The sequence below is a fragment of the Podarcis erhardii genome (genome assembly GCF_964252035.2).
Source record: "Podarcis erhardii genome assembly, chromosome: 3".
In the NCBI taxonomy this organism is placed as follows: Eukaryota; Metazoa; Chordata; class Lepidosauria; order Squamata; family Lacertidae; genus Podarcis; species Podarcis erhardii.
In genome coordinates, this window is record NC_138507.1 from 83,534,394 (window position 1) to 83,545,920 (window position 11,527).

General features: G+C 47.2%; 1 protein-coding gene across 2 annotated transcripts; it reads left to right on the plus strand.

The window, feature by feature from the left end:
- Positions 1-1,289: 1,289 nt before the first annotated feature.
- CYP1B1 (cytochrome P450 family 1 subfamily B member 1) lies at positions 1,290-11,527 on the plus strand. Of its 2 annotated transcripts, XM_081856461.1 has the most exons (3): positions 1,290-1,463; positions 4,830-5,834; positions 7,998-11,527. In XM_081856461.1, the coding sequence occupies exons 1-3, from the start codon at positions 1,426-1,428 to the stop codon at positions 8,602-8,604; spliced, it is 1,650 nt and encodes a 549-aa protein (XP_081712587.1). In that variant the 5' UTR covers positions 1,290-1,425; the 3' UTR covers positions 8,605-11,527. The 2 variants fall into 2 exon arrangements, with proteins under 2 accessions (XP_081712587.1, XP_081712586.1); XM_081856460.1 differs by lacking the exon at positions 1,290-1,463 and having other exon boundaries at positions 4,570-5,834.

Here is an 11,527-nt window from a genome sequence, read left to right on the forward strand (position 1 = left end):
CAATCCTGGGCATCTCCAGGTAGGGCTGAGAGACTCTTGCCTGAAAGCTTGAAAAGCTGCTGTCAATCAGTGCAGACAACACTGGCCTTGAGACACCAGTGGTCTGACTCTGCATAAGCCAACTTTCAGTGTTCCAAGGTGTTTAAAAATCTGCAGTCTTTAGCAGACAATACCTAACAACTGATCTATTAGGCTCTAAATCTCTCCAGCACATCATTTATCCCCCCACAGTGTGGTCTCCAAAGCCCTATGTCTTTCAGGTCTCATATTTTCAGTACGCTGCCTTGAGCTCCCTGGAAAAAACTGTGGGATATAAATGCAGCAAATAATAAATATCAACGTGTGAAGGGATTCATGGACCCCAGATAGAGAGATGCATGAGGCAACAAACCATGTGGATTTGTGTGGCAAGCAAGGGTGCCAACTTGCATAAAATATTGGGGGGGGGGGCAGGTAAGCCCCGCTCCACATAATCAATCACATGACCTAGCACACACGCACGATTTGAATGGGATTTCCCCTCAACTTTGAGGTGGGGCTAGCACCCTCAACTATTTTACTGATGGGTGGGCTGAAAGGACCTCAGCTCCTAGGATTCAGCTACCATTTCATAGCATTCTGGCCATGCCATGCCCAAGTGGTCAAAGATCTGAGTGTAGCTTCAAAAAGAGATTTGGCATCAAAACACGCCCCCAAGGCTATCCTCTAATTTCACCCTCTGATACCCCGGCGGGGGGCGGGGGGGGGGTGGCTGGCTGAAGCTGGCAAGTCCTCACACACCTTGCAAAGCCAGCCTGGGAAACAGAAGCCTCTCTAAGAACTCGAGGGAGGGAGCGAGGGAAGTACCGGGCTGAGCTCCGGGCTGGGAAAGCAGCGCGGGGGGCCCTTTGGCCCGGCGCTCTCCTCCGTCTCCGTTTCCCTGCGGATCTCGCGTGCGCGCCCGGGGAGGGGAGGAGATGGCCAGAGGCTTCCCATCAGCCGCAGATCACGCCAGGCGGACTCCGCACGCAACGGGGAGGTGACACACGCCGAGGGGAGGAAAGTTCTCCAGCCTCCGGGGGCAGAGGAGGGCTTTCCCCTACCTCCAGCTCCGCGAGAAGCTTGGGGGGCTGCTTTTTTGCACGGCACTTGCGAGCTCCACTTTCCTCGCGGGGCGCGGAGGGAGGAAGAAGAGGAGACGGCTCGCCCAGGTCCCTCGTCGAGGAAGCCTGAGCTTCCCCTCGTCGCAAGGCGCTGCTCCTCCCAAAGCAGCCCGAGGGAGACCCCGCCAGGCGGAGCTGGTGGGCGGCAGCTGATTGGCCGGCGCGAAGGACCTGCTGCCCAGAGCCGAGGAGCGACCGGGATCTTTTCGAAACCGCTCGCTCGTCCTCTCCCAAACAGGGGCTGCTGCGTCCGTGCGGAGCTCGAGTCTTGGCCGGAGGCAGGATGAGCCAGAGAGATGTGGCAGAAGCTTTGGTGAACAGGTGAGTCCCCGATCCCGAACAAGCAATTCCCCCCCCGTCCCGTCCTTTTTAATATGGGGTGGCTTGTGCGAGGAAACGGCCAGTCGTGCCTTTTTGAGGCAATGGATCCTCCTGGGCTGGGGTGCCACTCCAACACATACTTCCCTTCTTAAGGGCATTTACGCAAATAGCTGCTTTGAGTCTCACCCCAATAAGTTGGTTTGCTTAGGTACCCAAATCTTTGGGTGACAACCTGGGGTGCTTTAAAGAGGTGTAGCTGCCTTAGCTTGTGGCAGCAAAAACTGCAAAGACTTCTGCGGCACAGGCAAATACAGTGGTACTTCGGGTTGCAGATGCTTCAGGTTACAGACGCTTCAGGTTACAGACTCCGCTAACCCAGAAATAGTACCTCGGGTTAAGAACTTTGCTTCAGGATGAGAACAGAAATCATGTGGTGGTAGCGTGGCGGCAGCGGGAGGCCCCATTAGCTAAAGTGGTGCTTCAGGTTAAGAACAGTTTCAGGTTAAGAATGGACCTCTAGAACGAATTAAGTTCTTAACCTGATGTACCACTGTACGTAACAGCCACCTCCTATGGGCCAGGGGTTTCGATCCTCCCCATAAAATATTTGAGGGGCTGCCCCCCGAGTTAATGGGCATTGCCATTCAAATGGTGTGCATGGAGTGCATCATGTGATTATGTGTGATGGGCCTACCTAGCCCCTCCCCAACATTTTATTCAAGTGAATGCATCTATTATGGCATCAGCTTCCATGGACTAGAGGTCTCAGATGCAGATGTTGCCCTAAGTTGGCAAGCATAGGTGGAGAAGAGTCCTTGGCTCTCATTTGCCCCCTGCAGTTAGATCCCTTCCACCTGCAGTAGGATAAGGGACCTTGCAGCATCATTTGTAAGTGCGAATGCTGACTTGTTTCCATCTTCTCGTTTCCATCTTCAACCCACCTTCTGCACACATGCTGAGGGTGAGGAATGGGAAGGACACTCCCCTGCCCACAATTCTAGAGTACAGATTTCTGTGGGTAAAAGAGTGGTTTAAAAAACCATGGCAGTAGATACAAGTCCAGAACCCAAGATTCTGAAAGTTTCTAAAAGTGGCTTTCTAAGGCTACTGGTTTGAATGTGGCCAATCTACAGCATAAGGGTGACAGCCAACTAAGTCACACTCAGGAGTAGATCCACTGAAATCAATGGCTCTACTGATTCAGCGTATGAAGAACATTGGGTATTCTTGATAGTCTCATTGAACTCAGTCATTCTAGGGCTACCCCCAAACTATTTGTCTACCCCAGTCCTATCAATGGTAAATTGCATTAACTTGATTTCTGCATATTGGTCCCAATCCTACAATCAATCAATCATAAATCACTTGTCCCATTGCCTTTGGTGGGTCTTGAGGCTGAAACCTATACACATTTACCTGGAAGTAAACCTTACTGAAAGGGACACGAGTGGCACTGTGGGTTAAACCACAGAGCCTAGGACTTGCCGATCAGAAGGTCAGCGGTTCGAATCTCTGTGACGGGGTGAGCTCCAGTTGCTCAGTCCATGCTCCTGCCAACCTAGCAGTTCGAAAGCACATCAAAGTGCAAGTAGATAAATAGGTGCCACTCCGGCGGGAAGGTAAAGGGCGTTTCCGTGCGCTCCTCTGGTTTACTAGAAGCAGCTTAGTCATACTGGCCACATGACCCGGAAGCTGTACACCAGCTCCCTCGACCAATAAAGCGAGATGAGCGCCGCAACCCCAGAGTCGGTCACGACTGGACCTAATGGTCAGGGGTCCCTTTACCACTTACAACAAAACAAACACTGAACTGGGTAACTGCTATGTGTTTAGCATCAGGATATACAACTGCAACCTGAAGGTTAGCTTGTAATCTTAGTTTCCAGACAAGTTCCCGTGAAATCAATGGACTTTGTTTCAAATAAGGATGTGATGCTCTGCACTTACTTGGGAGTATAGTACATCCTATTGAAACTAGTGAGACCAAAAGCTAAGTATCATTTTGAAAAGCTGCAATCCCTTTTTGGGCAAGCAATTAATGGTCAGGAGAAGAGGGTTGTTGTAATGTACCAGTACGAAAGCAATTCATGGCTCTGCTTGAATTCAGTCTAACTTATTGTGCAGAACACCTTACTTTTGAAGTGATGTGATGGATGCTGTTTAAGTATTGCAAGTTTTCTTACTTCACTGCTAGGTTCCTGCCTGAAACAGTGCATAGATGTGCACAAATATGATGAATTCCCACATAACATTTCAAAGTGCAAATTTTCATGGAGTGTTCATGCCTTTTTTCTGGCAGGACTCTGGGAAGCTTTCCAAAAGCACAAACCAAAGATGAAGTTTAGAGCAGGGTGGATGGAAATTGGTGGTCTTTATTTTTAAAATTTAAAATTTGTAATTTTAAGGAAACTGATTCTTTTATTTGTTTTTACTCTTTAGTGATATTACATATCATATTTTAAAAAAACACAACAGTTTAAACTAAAGCCTGTACTTAATGCAAGCATGCATTCAACGATCCCCTCACATACACTGAATTAAAGCCTGCTTTTCCAACATGGAGGAAAAAACCATGGAGATCATGAATGTGTTATTATACTTGATTATGAACGTTTCTGATTCTGCAATAAACTTCCCAACTTATGCAAAAACAAGTTCCCCCAGAAATTACCACACTTGCTTTTGAAAAGTACTAGATGCTTACAGCTAAAGCTTACTTAAAATTCACTCCAAAAATAGCATTTTTGCTATATACACTTAGAAAAGTGTACTGGAGTATAGCCCTTGTTTTCAATATTTAGTTCACAGTGCAACCCTGTACCTGTTTATTTGGACTTAAATCTCCTTGTTTCCTGGGGTTTACTCCTTAGCAAGTGCGTTTAAGGGCACGATCAACATTAGAGTTAAGATCCTTGATAGCAAAAAGGCTTCATGAGTTACAAACCAATACACTTGTTACAGCAGCCAATTAACATACATTTCCGTTGAGAAAACACAGAGACGGTTTAAGTCAGTGTATTTACCCTTCAGACACACACGCACATGCTGCCTAAAATTAACCTGCCCGGGCTCCAAGTATTATTACCGAGTATGTAGGGCAGGCTGCGAATGCTGGACGCCGAGTGTCTATAGCAGACTTGCAAGTTTGAGGGCCCTCAGTTTGGTGGGTGGGGATCCCTTTCCACACAAAGGAAACTGCACGTGCAGGAAGTTTTGGTACATAACAGTTTTTCCCTCTTTTTCAATGGCGCCGCATTTAAAAATGCACCTGGGGCCTGACGCGCGCATGGCGGGGGCGCTTCCCAGCCGCAGGCTCTGCTGCCCGTCTCTGTCTCTGCTTGTAACCCTCCGCCCTTTTCTCCGCAGCGTGCGCCCCCGCGCCTTGGAAGAGGTGCTCCCGGCCGGCGTGCCCCCGGTGCAGGGCTTGCTGCTGCTGCTGCTCTCGCTGCTGGCCGCCTTCCACGCGGCCAGGCTCCTGCTGCAAGAGCGGCGGCGGCGGCGGCGGCGGCGGAGGCTGGAGCCGCCGGGCCCCTTCCCGTGGCCGCTGCTGGGCAACGCGGCTCAGCTGGGCAGCGCCCCTCACCTGGCCTTCGGGCGCCTGGCGGCCACTTACGGCCACGTCTTCCAGCTGCGCCTGGGCGGCTGGCCCGTGGTGGTGCTGAGCGGCGAGCGCGCCATCCGCGAGGCGCTCATCCGCCAGGGGGCCGCCTTCGCGGGCCGCCCGCCTTTCCCCTCCTTCCAGCTGGTGTCGGGCGGGCGCAGCTTGGCCTTCGGCGGCTACTCGGAGCTGTGGAAGCTGCAGCGGCGCCTGGCTCACTCGACGGTGCGCGCTTTCTCGGCGCGCCGCCTGCTGGAGCGGCCCCTGGTGGCCGAGGCGCGCGCCGTGGTGCGGCTGCTGGTGCGCGCGTGCGCCGGAGGAGCCTTCGTCGACCCGTCGAGGAGCCTGGTGGTGGCCGTGGCCAACGTCATGAGCGCGCTGTGCTTCGGGCGCCGCTACAGCCACGCCGACGCCGAGTTCCGGCGCCTGGTGGGCCGCAACGAGCAGTTCGGGCGCACGGTGGGCGCCGGCAGCCTGGTGGACGTGCTGCCCTGGCTGCAGCGCTTCCCCAACCCGGTGCGCTCCGCCTTCCGCGCCTTCCGCTCCCTCAACCACGAGTTCTACAGCTTCGTGCGCCAAAAGTTCGTGCAGCACCAGAGCAGCCTCCGCCCGGGCGCCGCCCTCCGCGACCTCATGGACGCCTTCCTCCGCCTCCAGCAGGCGCAGCCCGCGCTGCCCTTGGAGCACGTGCCCGCCACCGTCACCGACATCTTCGGCGCCAGCCAGGACACGCTCTCCACCGCCCTGCAGTGGCTCTTGATCTTCCTCATCAGGTGAGCTGCTGGGCTGCGGGGTGGGGTGGGGTGGGGGGCTCGGAGGAGACCGAGGCAGAAGCCCCACTTGACCCTCGGAGAATCTCAGGTAGTGGAACTGGGGACCCGAAGAGGAGCTGATCTCTGCTGAGAGGCGGTGAGAAAGCATTGTTTTCAATCCGAGGGCCACATTCCCCACAGGGCAATCTTCCGAGGACCGCATGAGCGGGTAGGGAGGGATGAGGCTAAAATGGGGGCAGAGCAAGGAATGGGAATTCTAACTTCGTACATTGTTCGGTCAGTTTCTACATGCACCTGCACATCCCGCCCCCCATCCAGGTGAGCAAAAGGCTTTATGGATTGAAGTGCGCACAAACTCTCAAGGAGAGTGCAAAGAAGCCTGAAGGCCTCTATTTTCTTCTTGAGCTGAGGTTCTCCAACCATGTAGAGACAGCTGAATGTATCTTCCCATAAAGTTGAAGGTGATAGCTGAGGTGCACATGCCATCGACTTTGCCCATTCTTTGAGAAATCCAATTTCTCGTTGTATTTGGCCTGATGCGATTATCTGGGTCTTTTGGTTCCCCCATTCTATCCAGGAAAAATGAATGGCCCCCAGATCCTGTTAGGAGTCACATTAGCTTGAATTTCAGTTTGGTATCCTCCATTAAGATGCAATTGTGCTCTTTTAGAACAATGAAGCACCACCTTGCTGTATAGAATTTCAGTAAACTGAAAGTTGTTCCAAAATATCTCCGCCCCGCCCCCTTTAATTGGATGTTTCCTTTCATAATGTGACATACAAGAACAGGTCATATGGCAAAAAAATTAGTGGTTCATCATTCCCTTTTCCAAACCATTGCTCAGCCCTCTTACTTCAACCCAGTGCTGTTGTCAATGGCTCATAGTTTAGCCTAGCTGCCCCAAACAATTTGTGTGTAAAACCTCAGTGCCTAGGACTTGCCGATCATATGGTCGGCGGTTCGAATCCCCGCGGCGGGGTGGGCTCCCGTCTTTCGGTCCCAGCTCCTGCCCAACTAGCAGTTCGAAAGCACCCCTAAGTGCAAGTAGATAAATAGGTACCGCTTTATAGCGGGACGGTAAACGGCGTTTCCGTGTGCTGCGCTGGTGCCGGCTCGCCAGAGCAGCTTCGTCATGCTGGCCATGTGACCCGGAAGTGTCTTCGGACGGCGCTGGCTCCCGGCCTCTTAAGTGAGATGAGCGCACAACCCTAGAGTCGGACACGACTGGCCCGTACGGGCAGGGGTACCTTTACCTTTACCTTTTAGGATAACAAAACAAAACCAATTTGGATCCTACCCTGAGGCCAAAATGGGTAATGCACTAAATAGATTTCCATGTACAAATTAGCTCAGTATTGGGTATTAGCTATTGATATGAAGCCATTAAAACTGTATTGGGTCAATTACTGTATTATCTCTTCTGGACACTAGTATATTCATTGGGAGAATGATAGTTGAGTGTTTTTAGATAAAATGCATGTCCTCAAAGCTTCAGAATATATATTATTTTTGGATTCATTGTTTAACAATGCAAGAAGCAAAAGCTCAAATATGAGATTAAACATCTCAAGGCTCTGGTGGGTTAACAGCGAAATTTTGCAAACAGTTTGCAAGCATGTTAACACAAAAACCAGTTCAGTAATTAACACTGACACAATCCCTTCCCCAACCTGGAACGAGGCAAAGATTGTTCTATTAAGAGCAAGTAAAGAAACAACATAGATTTTTACTTCAATTTTGGCATGCAGATTTTGGTACTATTGTGAGAAGTTACCGTATATAAAAACAGACCAAACAGGAATTTGTAAGGAGGAAGAAATTAGTCTCTTCACATTCATAGAGCGGATATGGGTGCTATCCAGTTGCCTGTCCTGCTTGTGTTAATGGAACTTCCCTTCCTCTCCTTGACCTGAAACCTGCTTGGGAGGTTGGGGACCCACTGGAGCAGACTGAGGGCATGAGAGGCTGCTGAGGGTACATTGCAGGGGGGACCTGGAGGCACGAGAGGTGGTCACACTTCCATCCCACCTGCCAATTCATCCTCCCCACATTTTACCAGTGGACATACATTGGTTTGGGACATACATTTGCCCAGGTAACCTTTTCTTTCAGAAGAGTTGAGAGAAAATTTCCCAAATGTGTTGTTGTTTTTTTTAAACCAGGTACCCAGAGGTACAGGCTAAGCTGCAAGAAGAGATCGATAAAGTTGTCGGCAGGGACCGCTTGCCTTCTGCTGAAGACCAGCCCCACTTGCCTTACGTCATGGCCTTCCTTTACGAATCCATGCGTTTTAGCAGCTTTGTGCCAGTTACCATTCCCCACTCCACCGTGGCTGACACCACCTTAATGGGCTACCGCATCCCCAAAGACACTGTGGTCTTTGTCAACCAGTGGTCAGTAAATCATGACCCGGTGAAATGGCCTTCCCCAGAGGAGTTTAACCCACTGAGATTCCTGGATGAGAATGGATTCCTTAACAAAGATCTCACCAGCAGTGTGATGATTTTTTCATTGGGCAAACGTCGGTGCATTGGGGAAGAGTTATCTAAAGTGCAGCTCTTCCTCTTTATTGCCATATTCCTACACCAGTGCAATTTCAGTGCTAATCCAAAGGAAGACACGAAAATGGATTTCACCTATGGCTTGACTATTAAACCCAAGCCGTTTGAACTCAACGTCACACTTCGAGATAACATGGATTTGCTGGATAGCACCGTACAGAGACTTCAGGCAGAAAAGGATTCTGAAAATTGCCTCCCAGATATGTAAACGTTGAAGTTTGAACACTGTTTGTAGTCCTCTTATAAGGATCATTTGCCTTTGCCTTTTTATATTTAAATGAAACGCATTGAAATATAATGTATTCTGGAGAGGTAGTAGCATGAAAATGAAGTAAAACAATGCATTATTTTTCAAATATGGAATTGGTTTTAACCATTGGTATTTCATTACCTCTGCATTTCTTGCCAGGCAGAAGCAAAAAGGGCATTCTCCAAAGTTGTTTTAAAAAATCTGAAGTTCTTTTCACAGTAGTGTTTAGTTTGGGATTGCCATGCTTCGTTTACTCATTTTTTTTATGGAGCATCCACATGATGGTGCCATCCAATCATTGTCATCCAATCCTATATTTTCCTGCAGTTCTTCAGTCTTTTCTCAGACCGCAGGAAGTCTGACTTTGCACAAGAAGACCTCTAGACCAGTGGAGATTGTGCTGCTCTTCCGTCACTTTAGAAAGGGCAGGATTTTGACACGACCAGTTTGACGTATGATGCAGTTGAATCAACACAGCACAATTCACTACTGTTGCAGGCACCATTTTATCATACTGCTTACACAGTCTTTTTAATTAGCACATTTTAAATGCTTTACAAGGGTTTATGTCTATTGTTATTGTTTTTATTACATTGGTGAAATACCACTTAAGTGAAAGTGTGCAAGCACTATGATGCTAAAATTTAAAATATGATGGGGTGAAGTCCCTTTCTATCCCCAGCTATCTGGGCAACAATTTTTTTATCCTTTAAAAAAAAAGGTGCTTTACCATCTGATACAGCTACTCCCTATACTGCCAAAGGTACAAGTTGGGATTGTAGCTGTGAATGACAATTGTATTTCAATTCCTTGGTTATAAAATATCTCTCCATTGACATTCCAGATGTTTTTGTCTGAAGAGATTTTAAATATAAGCACAATTTCATTCTCAAATATGATTGACATTTTCTAAAGTAATCAGGCACTGATTGTGCATTGCATCTGTTATAACAAGTCTTGATTGAGGCAGTGATGTTAAAAGATGTTGAATAAATCGTCTGCTTACCTCAGACTATCACACATAGGGATGTAAGGCAATGTTTTAAAGTAATATTTGGAAAATAATTGCATTTTACAACCTAGGTTGTATTGGTTGAGTGCTCTGTTAGTGTCACTCATTGATATACATTCATAAATAGGGATGTTATTAATTTGGATAAATGCATATATATAAATAATATGGAAAGTGCTAATTAAGGTTGGTTCTGCATTTTAAAACAATTTGAATAAAAAACTGGAAGCACTCAAAAGCCAAAAGGCTTCTTAATTAGTGTGTTTCCTTCCAGGATTGGACTTTGTTAAATCAGTTCTGGGCTTCTCACTCTAAGTGAATCAAGTTCTGCTATGAGGGGTGGGGGACATGCGGTTTCCCAGTTGCTGTTGGGTTCCCAACTTCCACCATCCATGATGGGCTGGGTCTGATGGGGAGTCCCAAACATCTGGGAAACCACAGGTTCCCCACCCAAGCTCTGCACCAAAGAGTGACAAAAGGACTGAGGACCTCATCCATCTTCCATTTAAAATAAATAAAATTGCAGTTGCCTTCAATATAAATAATAGCCCCATAGAGTTAATTCCTAATCTAGGGTTGTGGCAATTGCCCCCACCCCAGCCCGCCTCTTTTATCCCCACTTAGGCTTTGAACTTGAATTGCTTTGAATAGGAAAACTTGTTTGGTCATTATCCTTCAAAATTGGGAGTTTAAGGTGTTTGCAAGCCAGACCCGAGTGCACTGGTCTCAATTTGTGCAGGCTCCTTTTTGAAATGTGATGCTCAGCGTACGGATGACATTCAAATGAGGGTGTGGGTCATCATGATCCCAATCCCCCACTATTAAAACCATATCTGCATAGGGATGTGGTGGCTCATGAAATAATACTATGTTTTCCCCTCCATAGCTAAGGTCCTGTAAGCTTATGCCAGTCATGTTAATTACTTGGGTGTCTCACCATCAAGCTGTCAGGAGCTAGACCAAGGACTAAATGGGTGGCTTTAATCTGAAAACAGAAGGAAAATTTGTCTGTAGTTGAGTTGCTTTTCTGGCAGTGCTTCCGAAACTTCTGATCCAAGCCCTGCTGAAATATTCACCTTCTAAAGGTGGCATTACCTCTGAAGCAATAGATTTGCAAGTGAAAATGTGTTTTACTTGATTCACAATGCGTTACTGAACTCTGTAGCCGAATGATACAATAGTGCTTACCAATATACTGTCATTAAACTGAACAAGATCTGTCTACAAGATAGCAATAAACGTGCATTATCTAGTGCTCTTCCATCTCGTTACCGTTTTAGAGAACATAAAGCAGAAATTTAAAAACAGAGTTAAGATCGATAGAAGGGTAGTATGCTTAGATACTTTGTAGATTATAAAAATAAAATTTGGTATTGCAGAACTTAGCCTGCATCTGTGAAAAGCTCTGTACTACATGAAACATTTTCATGCTCAGGTCTACATTAGATCTGTCATTTAGGATAGTACTATTTCCCTCCAATGCTGTGTCTGTAAATATGATTCATGTGTATATTATAGACAGTGTAAATGCTCCTAACATACCGTAATAGTTCCCAATAACTCAAGAATCTCTGAGTTTATTTTAATACATGCTGATTGTAATTTTGTATTTTATTTTATTTTTCATAAAAGCTTTAAAATTTATCAGGCTGGTAGTAATTACATTTTGATTACGGAATGATTTTTAAATCCCGGTTTACCAGATTGACTGTATTTTTACATTCAGTTTGTTTGACAGCAAGTATTAGACCTGGGTTGTTCTTGTTTTAGGATAGATTATTATTTTAATGGAAGAGTAAAGAAAACTTTCTTTTCACACAACCACACACAACCAATCAAATAAATTAAAATAAAACAACTAGTTTCACA